At 34.5% G+C, this 19,040-nt stretch overlaps 1 protein-coding gene across 1 annotated transcript in view; it reads left to right on the top strand.

The window, feature by feature from the left end:
• LOC145280068 (monocarboxylate transporter 9-like) overlaps window positions 1–19,040 on the top strand; it is a 204,220-nt gene that overhangs the window by 161,858 nt on the left and 23,322 nt on the right. Inside the window, exons 2-3 of the mRNA XM_080131757.1 lie at window positions 6,511–6,758; window positions 13,705–13,848. Coding sequence (XP_079987883.1) covers window positions 6,527–6,758; window positions 13,705–13,848 — 376 coding nt within the window. The 5' untranslated portion in view covers window positions 6,511–6,526. The remainder of the gene's footprint in view (window positions 1–6,510; window positions 6,759–13,704; window positions 13,849–19,040) is intronic.

Here is a 19,040-nt window from a genome sequence, read left to right as displayed (position 1 = left end):
GGAGCTGCTAGAAGCAGTTTATCCTGCCTTGGCAGAGTTCAAAATAGACTTCGTAGCTTAGTGGGGGATGCCCTTTTCTCTTCCCTGCAACCTCTTTCCTACAGAAGACACGTTGCGAGCCCATCTCTGCTTTATCGTTATTTTCATGACAAGTGTTCATAAGGTCTCCCCTCGCCAAACTTTCATGAAAAACACTCGTCTAGCCAAAACCACTATCAATAATTTCCAACACTCTTTATCTGTGCCTAATCCTAAACATAGATTCCATGAGCAAAGTTTCTTTCTTAGAACTGCAAGCCTGTGGAACTCTCTTCCGATTGCCTGCTTTCCAACGGATTACAATCCGATTGTCTTCAAGTCCAACGTAAACAAGTTCTTGATGAACCGGCCCCCTAAGTAATCCAATTTACAAAATTTCCACTACTTATGTTTACTACACTATAATCACATTGACTAATGTATACCCATCAACCCTTATTCTCGGGTGGCCTCCAGGCCTTGATATGTGGTGATTCCTATGTAAAAAAAAATTATAATTTTAATAAAACAAGTTTTTTAATGAAAGCAACATTGGAGTTTTATAAAGTAAAATAGCTTTTTTTTTAATAAAAAATTAATTTAAATGAAACATTTTTTTTTTGAAGAGTCAACAACAAATTAATAATTTAAATGTTTTGTGACCGAGAAGCGCCACCTGCCGACAGTTTAGTAAAACGCACCAAGAAAAGATGGCCGCCGTCCGCATACTACAGAAGTGCCTTTTGTTGTTTCGTGACCACAAAAAGTGTTAAAACTAATTTTTTTTATAAAATATTTGTTTTATAATTTGGTAATACAAGAAATGTTGTTGTTGTTGTTGTTGTTGTTGTTGTTGTTGTTGTTGTTGTTGTTGTTGTTGTTGTTGTTGTTGTTGTTGTTGTTGTTGTTGTTGTTGTTGTTGTTGTTGTTGTTGTTGTTGTTGTTGTTGTTGTTGTTGTTGTTGTTGTTGTTGTTGTTGTTGTTGTTGTTGTTGTTGTTGTTGTTGTTGTTGTTGTTGTTGTTGTTGTTGTTGTTGTTGTTGTTGTTGTTGTTGTTGTTGTTGTTGTTGTTGTTGTTGTTGTTGTTGTTGTTGTTGTTGTTTGCTGGTTTCGTAATAACACAAGAAGTGTTAAAAACTCAAGTAAATTTTTTTAATAAATTTATGGTTTCGTTTTTTGTGTCTTCCATTTCGTTACATAATCAACCGTATCCACTTCGGGTAGCTTGATTTTTTTCCGAGCAATGATCTTGGACATTACCTAAAAAGTATACAAATTTATTTTCTTTTTGAGGTGGGGCTCGTTTTAAAACTATATCTACCACAGTATTTTCTTTAATTTTCTATTTTTGAGCGATTATTGAAACTCCTAAGACGTGATCCTGTCATGATGGACATTTTTTGTTCAAAAGTAGCAATTGCCATTACTTGTGTTTTTTAACTACATAAACTCTTTAAAATAAGTTAAACCGCTAAAAACTCACAAAGGTAAGTAGAAAACAAACTCTTAGAAAAATCAATTTTATTTTTTAAAACAACAGTAAACAAGTAAACATATTTTAAAAATATTATGGGATGTGTATTGTCTTTTAAAAACAATATCGCTTCGAATGATGGTCATAAAATGTGTTTTCAATCGATATTTATTCAATAATGGACTAGTTTTCCTATCTAGCAAAAATGGACGAGTTTTCCGGGGATGAGTTTTCCTAAATTCTTTTTAACATGGGTATGGTGTGGACATTATTAACTATTATGTACCTTCCTTCTATGAATGAAGTTTAAATTTTATTTTGATTATAAAAAATTGGTGGGTTATTAAATTGATTTGCCTTGCTGTAAAACAAACAAAAACAACCGAAGATGAAGAAAATAAAAATAATGTCTATAATAGTAGGAGCACTAGGAACAATCCCGAAAAACTTTGAAAAAAGAATGGCAGAAATTGGAATCAAAGGAATGACTGGAAAATACAACGAACAACAATCAACTAACACACAGGAGCAACAAGTGCGGACCAGACAAACTGCTGCAAAGGCAAAACATGAAACACTACATAGAACCAAGAACACAGAAGCTGCATATCTATAAGTTCTCTAAGCACACCCCCACCCCAAGCCTCCCATTGCCACATCACTACCCCCCACACACACACAAAGAATGAAACCAAATAACCAAGTAGAGTCAAGGAGGAATGAAAGGCCGAGTAATTGACCAGGCCTCCACCGGATAAGCGCGAAGAGAACTTGGACCTTGGGGAGGCTTATTGCCACTCCAATTCCAACGAAGACCAATAGCCGCTGCCAACGAGAAATTAAGGCGAAGCAGCTGTTGTGATAATGCAAATTTACTTGCAAATGTTATTGAAAGAGGTGGAGAGTATTATAAACCTGGGGAGACTTGTTGTCACTCAGCTTCCAGCAGGGCAACTGACCAACTAGTAGATGGTTTGCAACGCAAAAAGAAACCGGTTTTTATCAAACTGAAATGGAATCATGTGGTCTTTTTTTTAGGGTGACAATTCTATCGTTCCACACTCTACTTACATGATATCGATGTTTTGATAATAATAATAATAATAAGAAGAAGAATACGAATAACAATAAGAAGAAGAAGAAGAAGAAGAAAGAAGAGGAAAAAGAAGAAGAAGAAGAAGAAGAAGAAGAAGGAGAATAATAATAAAAAGAAGAAGAAGAAGAAGGAGAAGAAGAATAATGATGAAATAAAGTGTATAATAAATCTTTTTTTTTTAATTTTTGGATATTTTGAATTTTCAATAAGAATGAATATTAATAAGCATTGTTTAATATTGATTTAAATATTTATTTTTTGTGATAGGTGTGCCGCGAAAATTTAAAGAGATCAATAGTGTGCCGACATGTAAAAAAGTTTGAGAAATACTGCCTTTTATAAAAGTCAAACAACTTTAATCGAGTTCAATTTTAGTATGAACTAGCAGGCCGGGCAGGCCGCCTATATATACATTTATACACACACACACACATATATATATATATATATATATATATATATATATATATACTAGGGTTGGGACGATTAATCGGAAAAATCAGAACTTTTTGGAGTATCGGTATCGGAATTGGAAAAATCTATATTTTTATAAAGTAATAGGGTTCGTGTGTTTCTGTCTGTGTGTACAGCTCTCCACCATCAACGAAATATAAAGGAGGTAAGAGGGTAGATCTCTCCTGGTAGAGAAACATTAGAACCCATTTTAGGATGTTTCTGTTATAGGAGACATAAGAATCTTTGCCTAATTTCTTTATATACTATTCTACAAACCACCCCCATATCGAATGACTTATGCTCATTTGCATATCACATTATATTAAATCTCTTTAACTAATTACCTCGACCTTATTACATATTGGAAATATTCTAATCATTTCAACTGTACTATTTACAAAATCTATTTAACATTTAATCTATCTATCTATATATCACATTATATTAAATCTCTTTAACTAATTACCTCGACCTATATATATCTATAAAAACAGAGATGTGTGTGCCACAGACAATTTCTGATTGGTTAATCCAATAATCACATCTCCTAAAAAACAATCGTTTCTACGCTCTTACCTTTACCATAAAATATTATGGCTTTATTTATTGTTTATCTTGGAAGGGTTTAATTTTTTAATAACTTGTTATTTACAAATTAAAAAAATACGAAACTATTATACGAAACTAAACTACACGAAACGCGCACACACGCACACACACACGTTCACTACCGTCACGTTGTTATGGCAACCAAACCCGCTGACTTATTTTTGTACCTTTTCTCCACGTTAAAAAACGACCCTGGTGTCTAACTCTGTCCCGTGGGGAGGCATAGTAAATAGGTACATAAACAGTAAACACACACAGTAAATGTGATTTTCTTCATTTTCTCATTTCACTCGTGGTCTTAAATTCATTTCGGGTTTGTATTACTGTACACATAGATTCGAATAAGTTGCCAAAAAACAAATATATAACAAATAAATGTTATCAAAGGCAAGATAAATTACTTTTCTACCAAACTGGATATATTTTTCGTGTTTTTATTCAATTTAACATGTTTATTCATCTCGAAAAGCATACAGTGTTTACCGATGTATTAGCAGTGTCAGAAATTTCGTGAAAATAGTGAATAATTCCACCCCATCTTTCCAAGCTTATAACTCCTCGAAAAATGTAATTCAAGCCCTAATTTTTTTTTTCAATTAAAGGAGCAAGGACCAAGGTTTTATTAAAAAAAACAAAAAAAAACAAAACAATGTGTTTTTTTTTTTAAAAGGTTTTAAACTTCGGACTTTACAGGTAAATTTCTAAAAAAGCGATTTTTTTTTGTTTTAAATTTGAATATATTATTTATTGACCTTTTCTCTTCAATTTGTGATATATAAAACTCCACGACATAAATTAATTATTTACTTTTTAATAGACATTTCAAAATGAGAGGCGTGAATTATTCGACCCCCTATCTTTCTAAGCTTATAACTCCTCGAAAAATGTAATTCAAGCCCTAATTTTTTTTTCAATTAAAGGACCAAGGTTTCATTAAAAAAAAAAGACAAAAAGAAACAATGTGTTCTTATAAAATAAGGTTTTAAACTTCGGACTTTACAGGTAAATTTCTAAAAAAGCGATTTTTTTTTTGTTTTAAATTTGAATATATTATTTATTGACCTTTTCTCTTCAATTTGTGATATATAAAACTCCACGACATAAATTAATTATTTACTTTTTAAGAGAAAGTTGAAAATGGGTGATACTTGGGGGGGCGTGAATTTAAAAAAAAACGTTTGTCTAAAATATTATATTCGGTTTATTGGATAGGAGCCTTTTATCATGTCTGAAAGTGACACAATGTTCGACGAGCGAGATCGGAGATGCGCCGCTGTACAACTTATGCTCCATATTGATCCAAGTTAAGACAACAGGACCATTGCCAGCACCCTCAATATTCATCGTTAGATTGCTACGAATAAAAGTGACGGGCCTAGGTTGTATGAAAACAAAGTTTCCGGCCACGGTTATGGTCTTTGGTTTGGTTTCAAGTGAGAGCCACATCATACCACCTCACATCTTCAAAGTCAACTTGAAAGTCAACACCAAACTCCTACCTGGATGTGCTAAAGAGTGTGGTGATCCCCTGGTGCAATCAGGTGGCCGCTGGAAGACCCTGGGTGTGGCAGCACGACTCGGCGCCGACCCGCAAGTCAAAAGAGACCCAGACTTGGCTTCAGAAAGAATGCTATATCTTTGTACTCTTCTCTCACTGCTCCTTCTTCTCCCCCAACCTGAATCCTCTGAACTACTTCATTTGGTCATACGCCGAGAACATCACCAACATGACCTCCCACAACACCATAGCCAGCCTCATCGCCGCTATTCACCGAGTATCTGCCGAGCTCTCGCTGGCGTTTGTGGAAAAAGCATGCTCCCAGTTCCGGACGTGTATCGAGGCGGTGATTGAGGCTGAAGTCAGCTACATTGAATACATGTCAGCTTTACCTGAATTGATTATTTTTAATAAAAGTTTTAAAATAAAGCTGCAGTAGTGTTTTCTTCAGCGCGACAACTTTATCGTTCCACCATATACTAATGTATGGGTTGATCTTTATCAATACAAACAACTCCATTAATAACGTTATTAAACTTTTTCCCGCCTGTAGCAACTTGTAACTTTCACTTATAACCTATTTGCGGCACCGTCACCTTTTCGCGGCACACAAATGTGCCACGGCGCGGTGGTTGCGGATCACTGCCCTCTGTTCAATTCTATCCCAGGAAAGACAGGCAAAAATACAGATACGGTACATTTATATTATAGATGTTGGTATATATTCAGGTAAATAGTTGATCTTCTTTGACTATGACAGCGATGGGGTCTTACCTTTAAAATACTAGCATGGGTCCCCGGCGTTGCCCGGGTGTTTGAAGGTGTATGCTGAGCAAAAAAAAAAAGCGGTCAATTCTTTTTCACTTTGACCCCTATTATGACCCCTTAAAATTTATTGTTTTGGGCTCATATCAAGTTATTAAGTTAGATCCATGTCCAAGGAATATATATCTAAAATGTCAAGTGTTTACGCCCAAAATTGTCGGAGGAGTTTGGTAGATTCTCAAAGGTAAAATCGTTGAACTTTGACTCCTTAAAAGACACATTTCTGGCCGAAACACAATCACGTCGATTTTCCCAAATCTCAGTACCCTGTATATCAAATTTGGAGTCTGTAGACTGAAAATTGACAGAGTTATTGCGTACGGAAATGTACACACACAGACACAGACACACACACACACACACACACACACATACACTTTCACTTTTATAGATATATAGATAGATTCTTCCACACAATTTTTTCAATAAAATGAAACATGAAATGAAAGAATTAATTAATTATTTAAATTTCTCTTCTGTCATTCCATTCACTTTAATATTATTTTCTCTTGACATTTCCCTTTTATTTATTTAGAAGTTCATTTCTAAACATGGGAAATGACGGACGTACAGCGCAATCCACGGACGTGTTGGCAACTTCACACCCACCGCCGTGGTGCAAATGGTTCATCTTGGCAATTTCATTTATTATGACGACGTTAGTCTCAGGTGTGGCATGCTCTTTCGGCGTTTTATTTGTGGAATTACTCAAGGAATTTAACAAAGGAAAAGGACAGACGGCAGCGGTCGGGTCTGTAGCCCTTGGTCTGATGTATGGAATCGGTGCGTATTTTTTTTTTTTAGTTTAATTATGTTTTAAATTCTTATTTCTAATTTTTTATCTTATTTTTATTTTTATATATTTAATTTTATTTTATTTTTATTTTATTTTATTTTATTTTATTTTTATTCGATTTCATTTTATTTTTATTTTATTTTTATTTTCATTTTATTTTTATTTTATTTTATTTTTATTTTTATTATTTTATTTATTTTATTTTATTTTTTATTTATTTTATTGTTATTTATTTTATTTTTACTTTTTTTTATTTTATTTTATTTTCATTTTATTTTATTTTTATTTCTATTTTCATTTATTTACTTATTTGCTTTCTCGATATTTTAAAAATTTACTTCTTACATTAAAGAAAAAAAATTAACGAAGCGAAAATGTCATATTGTTCCAAATTATGGTCCGGGTAACTTCGGATGTCCCGAGGTGTGAGTGACAGGCAATCGAACCGGTGACAATATTATGCGAATAACAAAATATTTCGATAGCAGAAAAATGTCATTTAAATAGAAATAATAAAAAGAATGACACAAAAGAATGTTTTTAGTTAAGGCTGAAATTTTTAACAGTAAACAAGTAGGTTAGTGGGGAAAGAAATTAATAAAACTCGTAGTATCTTAGTGGGGAAATAAAGTAATAAAACTCCCAACCGGATGTTGATTCGTCAGCTGTCACAGACAAAGTGTGTAAATGCGTTACTATACAGGCTCCACGCACTCATCCAGTCAAAAAGAGCAAAATAATGAAAATTAAATTAATTAGCCAATAGGGGTGGGGAGCACTAAAAATATGTCTAACGTGTCTAAGGGAGCCCGCAAGGAGAAAGGCAAACCCAGGATTTTTCTAAACGAGTGGGGAGAAGGAAACAAGATACTAAGGCTAGGACACAGATAATGTCAAACGAGAAGTTACCCCGCTTTTACAGTAAAAGCTGAAAACATTCCTCTCTTTTACCACTGCTCAACCAACAACAAAAAAGCAAGGAATAAGTACTCTTTATGAACATTCTCCTTTTTTTCCTCCGTTTATTCCAACATCTTACTTTGTAGATTTTGAAAGATGAAAATGAACTTTTTTGAACACGCACATTCAATCTAGTCTTTTATTGTTGATAAAAGTTATTCAAAACCTTAAATGTTCATAGTTTGTCTTGTGTTAAACGAAGTTTCTATAATAGTAATTCGCAATTATATTTTTCGGTCGCCCACATTTAGAATTGAACCTTCAACCTAAGATCACTTTTAGAATTGATTTTTCCAAGTGCTCTAACCACTGCACCACGGGTGGAAGGTTCTCAGTGTAGGCGACCAAAAATACAATTGCGAATTACTTAAGACCTCTATCTAGTCATGGCTGACGAAACAAGAGCATACTATATCCGTGGAGTTCGAAATTCCCTCCAAATTCCTGAGTTCGACAGAAACATTCCCAAGTTCGACAAAATACACCTGAAGAAGGTTGAAGATTATATCGACCGAAACGTTGTGAAAATGACACTCAAGATGAGAACAGTAGTCCGATGAAACCAAATAATACTAATAACTAATCCTTATCTAAAAAATTCAGAAACTTAATATGTGTGCTTGTTGGTTTCATTTTGATAAGTTTTTATTATTGTTTCCGCAATGTTGTAAAGCAAAATACTTTGCTTTTAATTGGCCGAGGAGCTTTGAGTTAATACTGCTGTTCCCCTACGCACCACGGGGGAACTTAATTCAATAACAAACCGAACAACGAAGAGAGCGACCATGATTCCTTTCTTCGCTGTCAGGAGAATGGTAATGCATCGATTTTTTGGATTTCATCGAGTTTTACCCGAATATTAAAAATTTTGTAAAAAGAAAATAAACAAAACTGACACAAAAATTCTATTTTGTGTACTTACGTTTTAGGTTTTAAAAATGTCTGTACACTAAAACATTACGCAAATTCATCAAGTATTTTTTGCACAAGAAAAAAAACAAACATTTAATCGGCGAAATGTCTAGTCCGCCATTTTCTGCTTATATTAAAGTCAACGCCCAAGAGGCATATTTTAACACACAATCATCATAATAATACCGGTTAGAAATCGTTTACCGATCAAATTTTATTTCATTTTATAAAAATAAAAATACTGAATGAACTTGCGTAGGATTTTAGTGTACAGTTTTCTTTTATCCCAACAGGTACGCATATAGTAAAGGCCTTGTGCAATTGTAGAGTAAGACAGAATGATGAGCATTAAAGTCAGAAAAAAACAACAATGAAGCTTGATTGATGAAGTTGCAATGCATTATCAATATTGCTGGATATAACTGTTGCATAGGGGACATATTTAGAGAGAGAAATAGAGAGAGAGAGAGAGAGAGAGAGAGAGAGAGAGAGAGAGAGAGAGATATCGTATAGCTGTGTGTTCATATTGTGGAGAGACGGGGACATTTAATACAAGATGAGAAGGGGAGATAAGAGAGAGGCATTTGTACATTTTACAGTTCTTTAGATGTTTCTTTAACATATATTTTAGAGAGGAGGGTTATAAGTTCTTATAACACAGAAGGGGACTGTCATTGCTTATGATAGAGAGGGGGACACATTTCTTAGATGAGTTATACACAAAGTTCATTAATAAGATGAGTGGACACAATGTTCATATAAAGATGTGTTTCACATTACCTTTAGTTGTTGAAGAATTGTTAAAGAACAGCCGCCTGTTCTTGTAAGTGAGTAAATAAGAGATAGAATAGTTGAGGATTCGAACTTGCGAAGCTAGATTTGGAATTGAGAATTCCGATCATAAGTTAAAATAAATACAGAATACATAATGTTGTTGAAATACAGAATGTTATTGAAAATGGAATGTAGAATTACCATTGTTTAGTTCACATAAATAGTTAGATATCTGTTTATAGAGAAAGGAATGTAATGAAATTAAAATAAGGAATCTAGATCAGAACAATAGAAAATATTAAACATATTTGTAAAGTAGGTTAGAGAAATCGGGTTGAAACATGTGAGTAACAATGCATGCTAAAACACGGAGGCATGTCAGGCCATGTGTCTAATATACACGTGTTGGTCATGCAATGACGTCATGGGTCTCAATATCGAGAGCTTTGGTCAGGCAGTCGGTCAGTCAGTCAGGGGAGAAGAGAGGAGTCAGAGATAGGGCTGACATGGAACCTTGGAAGCGGAGGTTAGAAGAAGAAAGAATCATGTAAAGACTTGAATTCCTTGATGCAAAGCCATTGACCGGTCGTATGGAATAATAAACAAACAACTTCATCTTTTTGTATCTGCGTCTTCATGCTATGTATTCAACAGAAAAGGTATTGTCAATTTATATTATAACAACTTTGTGAAACTCATCATCTCAAAAATAGGTAAAGATAATGTGTCAATGTTTATAGAAACACTCCCATTCACAGAACTGTCAAAAATATAAATGTTAAACGCACTATCTCTCGGTCTATTTATCAATATATCAAATCTCCTCTCATTGTGTATTACATGTCGTCGGCTCTCTTGTATTAACATGTACCCTGTCTCTTATATATAAGACCTATCTCTGTGTCAAATATATCTATCTCTCACCAATATGAATTCTCCACAACATGAACCTCTAGAACACCCTCTCTAACACGAACAACAAGTATATAAGTCGTCATCTTAATAAGACAATACATAACATACTCGCATTTTGTGCCGTGACCAGGATCCTAGTCACGGCATCAAATAACCGTATGTTATGTAATGTGTTCTTGAGTGTTCAAATTGTGGTGTGCAGATAGGGGCATGTTATGAGATAGAGACAAGTCTTATAAATAAGAGACAGGGTACATGTTAATACAAGAGAGCCGACGACATATCAGGTTATCTCTTCCTACGTACTTACGATATATTTTACTTTTCTCTCACCTCATTCTGCTATATGTGATTTGCCTGTGGTACTGACTCTTATAGTCCTTTTGGTCACCTAAGGATTCTCGTATCCTTCACCGCCTACCTTTAATTTATTGAGCCAAGACTTACTAATCTGCTTGGAGCGGTTACATGCGACCAGCTTATAAGCACCCAATTCACAGGATCCATTATTTTTTCCGAACGGGGCATTTCTAATGCTTACCCGGCAAGCTACACATCTTGCGAAAAAATGTTTATGGACTTTAAAAAATACAAAAAGCAAATATTAAAAAAGAAAATCTCTCTTTCGGCTTATCATATCTGAAAAAACTCTTAAAAATACCCGTTTGCGCAATTTTCTATTTTGTCCCATTCTAAAATTCTGTACTTATTTCTAGGCCAACCATCTGTCAGTATCATCTTATTTTCCCTAAATCTTTCCATTTTAATGTATCTTCCTAATTATGACTTTGAATTCCTGTAGTAAAAAAATAAAAAAATAAAATTTACATACATTTAAAACATTTTACAATATCATAAAATTATTTTTTTAAATACACTAATACACTATACATTTCACTATGATTTACACAAAACTTACAATTAACTTTTTCCAAGAAAATTTTTTCTGTAACAACAACAACAATCAAAGTCCGTTAACAAAAATGTGTTTTTTTTTCAAAAACAAAACAAATAAAACACATTAAAGGCTGAAAAAATTCAACTATGAACAGAAAAATGCTTTTTTCACAAAAGTGCATTTCTTCTTTTAAAAGTATAGGCAACCTTTGAGTTTGATTGACAGTTTATTTCAACAACGCCCAACAATTTCACATAGACACAAATTTTATAAATGACATAATGACCCAAATTTTCCCTGTGTTTTTGTGTGTGTGTGTGTATTTTTCAAAACAAATAGTATTTTAACAAAAAGAATAGACCCGCTATTAACACTAGCAAAACCAATTTTTCTCTTCCTTACTTGTGTGTGTGCTGTATATCTTTTAACATAAACAATTCTCTTATGAATGAATTCCGCATGGACTTGTTTTCAATTGTTCTTTATATATATTTTTCTTTTCTTGTGAGAGTGTATAGTTTTTTTTTCATTGTCTGTATGGTTGTATTTCGTCTAGTTCTTTTTTTCTTTTCTTCTTAATTACTTTTTCATTCCGTCTAGTATTTTTCTTTGTTTATTTTTGACTGGACCTAAACGTTGTGTTTTTTTCCGTGGTAACAAAGATTCGGGTTTTTTTTCTTGCAGAAAAAAAAAATGGTAACGGGCATCAAAATGACCAGTATGTTGCATAGGTGGGGTCTTTTTGGTGAGAGAAATATATCGGGTACATTTTAAAGGGAGATGGGAGACACATTTCTTAAGACGGAGAGACACATATGTTCATTAATAACGATGAGAGGGAGTAGTAGAGTGAGGAGGGCATTTATACAGTTCTGCGAATGTTTCTTCTTAACACATATATTAGGAGAGGAGGGATCGGTTCTTATGACACAAGGGGAACTGTCATTGCTTATGATAGAGAGGGAGACACATTTCTTAGATGAGCTATACACAAAGTTCATATAAAGATGTGTTTCACATTACCTTTAATTGTTGAAGAATGACCAACACGACTACGCAGTTACAAAATTATGATGATGTTCGTTTAGTCATTCGACTGGTCAATGATTGATGACATCCATGAATTCAAAGTCACTACATGATTACAACCCTTTCTAACCCTTCGCTTCCCAAGGGGGGACTGCCTTATGACCACTGTCAGCTCTGTCTTCCGTCTGTCTCTCTGACTTACTCTGCCTCTTTCTGTTTCCTAAAACTAACAACTATATTGAGAATTCATTTATCAGCTATGACGCAATTGCATGGCCAAAAACGTGCTTGATCGATCCCGTGGCCTGAACATGCGCGATCCTCACATGTAGGGTTCGCATGTGTCCAACCCATTTCTTCTAACCTATTTTCGACCTGACTTATTTTCCAACATATTTAAATTTACTATTGTTCGTTTTTCTAATTGACCTTGTTTCAATTCAGTTTTTATAAAAAAAAGAATTGAATCATCAAATTCCTTTTAATACAAACATATCTGCTATTTTATATTAAAACTAAACAATGGGAATTCTTTCCTGAATCTATTCCCGACCTATTTCCGAACCTTGCTTTCCAGGTTCGAATTTCAATCTATCCTACCTCATTTTTACTTATTTAATGTTTTTCTTACTTACAAGAAAAGGGGACCTGTTCTTGTAACATAATTTCAACAACCGAGCAGTCATTTTCAGAAGGTGAACGATACAAAAAGAATAAATAAATGTAACAAAGACAAATAAAAGAAGATCCATGAGATTCAAGAGCGAGGATATGTAAAATGGGGAGACTCTCATGAAGATAGAAAGCAAGACTATGTAAATATGTAGTAGAGTCTAAGTGGGTAATAGGCACAATCACGTTCACACGCCGGTTCTCGCCAGATCACTAAAGTTAAGCAACGTTGAACCTGGCCAGTACCAGATTGGTGACCATTTGGGAAAGCGAGACGCTGTATGTACCGCGAGATATCCTTCTCTCGAGGGTAGATGCGCTTCTCTTAAGCCGTGGAAGACAACCCATCTAGTGATGGCCTCATGATAAAAAATACTCTTGATAGCCCTTGCAAAGCATCAAGTATTCAGCTACAGACAAGGTTTGAATTACATTACAAACTCATGTAGTGAGTTCAATCTCGGCTGAGGCCGCATATTACGTTACGCTAATAGTCAAATAAATCGCTGCTATCAATAGAAGAATCTAGATTAGATTCAGAAGGAATAAGCATATGAGAGGATTTACAAAAGAGAAAAGACTGAACATCGCGAAAGTTTTTATCATCATTTAAAATATGAGTGTTTACTTTTAATTTTGGTATAAATTTTCTTTGGTATAAAAAATATTTATTGTTCAAACCTTTTTTTGAGTATAAGTTCTATGTTATCTTCTCCACTTGTTTTATATAAAGTTTTATTTAAATGAATTATTTCTGTTGTTTTATTTGGTAGGTCCTGTGGCTGGTGGCTTATGCAAACGATGGGGTACGCGAATCGTTTCTGTCGTGGGAGCCCTCTTATCTTTTACAAGTCTATTAATCAGCGGCTATTCACAGTCTCTTGGTGTTCTCTACGGCACATATAGTGTACTTGCAGGTATGTAGCAAAAATAATGCATATGGGATGCTTTGGCCAGCAATTTTTTAAGTGGAAACTTTTGGACCAATTCATGAAATGAGCAACAAAAAATGAAAGTAAAATTTTACGTTTTACTCCCCCCCCAGGCTTTCAACGGTAAAAATAAAATGAGATTTATTGTGTGCATACACATCAATGTCCTGGAAATACTTGGATCTTTTTTAACAAAGTTAGTTAGACTTAAGAGTGGACTTTTCCGTTACTATATTAAGATAATGTAGAGCGGAAGGAGTATTCGTTTTTTTCCATAAAAGCTGCCATTTTGTCTTACGTTATGCGATCAACAATTGAATTATCAATAATGCTTTCTGGTTAGAAATTGGAGAATCATTTTTATGTTATATTTATATAGAAAAATGAACCTCGACTTTAAATATTATTTGTTATATATAATTATTATAATAATATAATATATATTATTATAATAGTCTTTAAATATTATTTGCGTAACTTTTTCCATATATTTCATATCATTGTATTTTTATTTCTTCTGTTCACAGCATGTGTAAATTGAGGGAAATTTTAACTGAATTAAATTTTAATTAAATTTGAATAGGAGATAATATCATGTTATTGTTAAATTTATACATTATCTTAAAAGGTATTAAGATTATTTATACTAACACATATCCTAGTATTACTAATAAGAACAACAGTAAAAGAAACATCACCTGGTTTACTCCTCCATTTTCACTAAATTACAGAAGTAACTATAGTATGTTAATTTTAGAACTCGTAGATAAGCTTTTCAATCGCAATATAACCTTCATAATTCATTAAATAAAAATTTTGTCAAAAGCAGCTTCTTTTCTGATAGATCTATGAAATCTAAAACTACCACGAAGTCTAAATGCCCAACTACATTCACATGATCTTGCAAAATTCGTTATAACTCACACACGCACACGGAAGAACTGCAGCATAAAATCTGCTGCTTACGATGCTTAAGTTGCACTAACAACTCTCAGTCCTCAAGCTTTAATTAGTGGCTTTGAAGTCCAGAGAACATCTTTCAGGTACCTGGAAAAAATAATTTACAGCGCTCGTGAGTGGAATTAAAAATAGCAAAACATACCATATGTAACTAGTTGGGAAAAACAGAAGCAGCAAACTTCATATATCCCGCGCCCAAGAGATGCGCCGCTGAAAAGAAATCCTACAAACAATTTCATCACTTATTATATGCCTAAATATCAGGTCTGAGATCTCCAGGATGTATATATCCCACTGCTACTTTATTAATATAAAATATAAGTAGCTCCCCATTAGGCCTCAATCTTTTATATGATTGCTGAAATATAGCCATCCACAATATTGCGCCAATTGGTCTAAATATTGCTTTAAGGTATGCGCATGTATAGACGTGCGCTTGCGATCAAAGCTGGACACACTCACCCCTACACACCCTCCTCCTTCCTTCTACGTTGATGTACTTTCATACATTGGTCCATCCATGCATCCCTTCCGTGTAGTAGAATTTCGGAATGTGTTCACACACCTTTAACGCCGTAAGAAGCTTTCTTCGTTCACTAACAGACTGAATTAAACTTCACGCCGTTTTTCTTTTAACTTCTTTCTGTTAATTTTTATCTATTTTACTTCTATCACTGGACTTCCTTTTTATTTTGCACATTTATTTTTATTTTATCTTCACTTTATTTTGATTTTTTAGTTTAAATTTATATTTTGTATTATTTTTGTATGTTTTCTGTGCATATTTTATTTTTATTGCTGTATTTTTAATCCAGTCTTTATACCTTTATCTATCACTCATAATTGATTTATTACTAAACTTCGAAACCTATGGTAATAAATTGCTAATCGATTCATAGCCGTATAATATTACGTATATATATATATATATATATATATATATATATATATATATATATATATATATATACACACACACATCAGGGAGGAGTGTAGCGGAATTGGCAATAACCGAAATGGGAAGAAATAAAGAGCTTACCTCGGATACGTGTGTTGTTGTGCAGCGGGCCGAGCGGAAGAGAGTTCGAAGATGGCGTCCATGGGTTTTTATTGGCGTTGACCCCATGCAATTCTCGCAGAATCGCGTGTGCTCTCGCGCGATTATGCAAATACATAATTCCCGGCCACTATAAAGGCAAGACGCTGGGAAAAAGTCCAGCAGTGTTTTTGCAGATTGTGCGTATGTGGTTCTGGCGGTTGGATTGTTCTCTATGACGAACCACGATATATAGGTATGTGTGTGCGTTTGAAATTGGTATATTTAGGCGGCATTTTTCATTCAAGCAGACATTATTAAACATAGTGGAGATACTTTGCTTGATACTTTTTTTTTTCGATTTTCCGTCTAATTTTTTTTATATCAAAATCGAAAATATTGATGAAAGTTCCATAGTTATCACGGGCGCTTTCGATTCAACTACAAATTGCATTTCACTATGAAAATGTTGTCAGACCGAAAGAGTTAAGGCACAAGAATGATGGGCCCTGATAAGAGAAAGAGTTGCTTCCTTTTAAATTGGAAAAGAGAGCATGTTATTATTGAGATAATACCAATATGTGCCGAGTCTAATTCATCACAAAAAAATGAAGGGAATGTCTTTTTATTTTCACTTCTATCGAGGACTTGGGGAATAGGATTTATGTTATGATGAGGGTGATGCCGTTTATCAAGGCGTGTTGTTAGGTCAACCGAGTATCTCCAATGTCTCGTCATAAAGTAGTTGCTGGACCATCTGGCATGTGTAAGCAACAAAATAAAGATAACTTTTGCGACAACCAAAATGAATAAACAGTAAAAAGTTCATACTAAAACGACTTTATAAGCAAGAAGAGCCACACATCCTGTGGATAGGGGGATCTGTTGGAGGTTGATAATATTAGGTTGTCCGGAAAATAATGGCCAATTTTAGAGGAAAAGGATTTATTAATCAAATAGGTGACACTAGACATTGAAATTAGTCAAAGTATGGTCCTTGAACAGCCATGCATTTTTGCCATCTATCAACTAGATCATTTATGCCTCGTTGATAAAAATTCTTTGGCTTAGATGCTAAGAAATCTTTGAAAAAAGATTCAACCTCTGCATTAGATCTGAAAGTTTTGTTGCTTAAAAAAGCGGCTAAATGCTTGAAAAAATGGTAGTCCGTGGGTGAAAGATCTGGAGAATAAGGAGGATGTGGTAAAGTTTCGTATTCCAAATCTGTGAGTTTCTGCAGTGTCATTCTCGCAACATGAGGCCGCGCATTATCGTGGAGCAGGATTGGACCACGCCTATTCACTAATGCAGGTCTCAATTTTTGTAAATGATGATGCATTTCTTCGAGTTGATTGCAGTAAACCTCTGGTGTGATGCTCTGATTAGCATCCAGAAAGCTGTAATGAATAACACCAATTGCACACCACCAAACAGTCAGCATGATCTTCTGTTGGTGAAACTTTGGCTTTGGAAAATGTTTGGGTGGTTCATCACAATCAAGCCATTGACCTGATCGTTTCCGATTATCATAAATGATCCACTTTTCGTCACAGGTGACTATTCGGTTAAGAAATGGATGCTTCGCAAAAAGAGCTTTGAACACACTTCAAAACGTCGAGCTTGTTGATTTTCATTGAGCTCATGTGGGACCCATTTGTCGAGCTTTTTCACCTTGCCAATTTGCTTCAGATGGTCCGACACTGTTGAACTGCTGACACCAAGTTCCCGAGACATTTCCATGACACTTTGCCGTGGTTTTTGCTCAACAATGGCTCTCAAATTTTCATTGTCAAGATTAGATGGCCGTCCTCTACCTTCTTCATCTTTAAGGCTCTCATCACCACTACGAAATTTCTGAAACCACCTTCGTACTGTTCTATCACTTGTGATGCTTTCTCCCCATGCCCTATTGATATCTGCAGTTGTTTGAGAAGCATTGTTACCAAGCTTAAACTCATGCAGGAAAAGTAATCATAAGTCTTCTTTTCTCATATTCCAAATTATGGGCTCATTCGCTCATAAAACATTTTCTGAAAGAAAAAAGTAAGAAATTATTAAAGAGCACATATAAATCAATAATCATGTTGATGTTTACCTGAAATATAATAAAAATCCTATGATAAAATCCAATTTCAAAACAGACTTCCTGAAACGGCCATTATTTTCCGGACAACCTAATATATTACTTGACTAAAGACACTTCTACATAGTTAAAATTATGATTATACAAAAAAGAATTGTGGTTAATGCAAATTTAGAAAATTTATTTATAATTACGAAGAGCAGGCCAGGGGAAGGTTCATCCTCCCCTTGTCAGGGTAACAGTTAGAGATGGAGATCGCAGAAGAAGAAGAAGAAGAAGAAGAAGAAGAAGAAGAAGAAGAAGAAGAAGAAGAAGAAGAAGAAGAAGAAGAAGACCAGGATTAATTAAAGGTTTATTTACTACTCATGGTTTTGCAAGTCAAATTCCAACAGAATTGGGAATTGTAATTAATACTGGTAACTGGAAACGATAGTGCATTATTGAGAATTATGAATTAAATTCTATTGGAAGGGGGCGGAGTCATGTCCATCTGGTTGTCAATATAAGGAGAAGCGTCAGTGAACTTCGGCGACTCCGCTCTGCTCGCCTACTAAATCCACACTGTTGAGAGACTAGCCCTCGACTTGAGATCGCTAAACCCGAAAATCACTCAGACTTTGCCAATAGTGCCGTCTAGACACGAGAATCTTAAGTCAGAGACTTGTAAAAAATCAAAGTTGCATAATCTTTCAGCGAATAATTATTTTTATTTATCCAAAGGGGCCGTCATCGACGCGTCATTCTTTTCTTATTTTGGCCTGAAATGGCCTTTGCTCTCTAGTGATGGCGATCAGTGCCAGACGACTTTCCCTTTTTTTTTTTTTTTACATCTTTTTACAACGGATTAGGGAGTGGTGGTTCGTTGGACCAGGACCTTTCAACATCAATGAATAACCACCAAGTATAAGTGGCCAACTGGGACCCAGAACACCCGAATTTAGTGGCCTTACACACTTGATATTGTTGGAGGAGTAAGGAATACATAAATATTTTTATACGTACGGGTTTCGATGCTACTAGTGTTCTAGTTGAATGATTGTCGGCCATCTTTAAATATGGTAGCCGTTCTTAGATATACGCAACATTCATGCTTGTGAA

Source organism: Euprymna scolopes, chromosome 7 (genome assembly GCF_053919585.1).
Source record: "Euprymna scolopes isolate OS-2025 chromosome 7, ASM5391958v1, whole genome shotgun sequence".
NCBI classification, from domain to species: domain Eukaryota; kingdom Metazoa; phylum Mollusca; class Cephalopoda; order Sepiida; family Sepiolidae; genus Euprymna; species Euprymna scolopes.
This window is presented reverse-complemented; position numbering and strand designations above follow the sequence as displayed.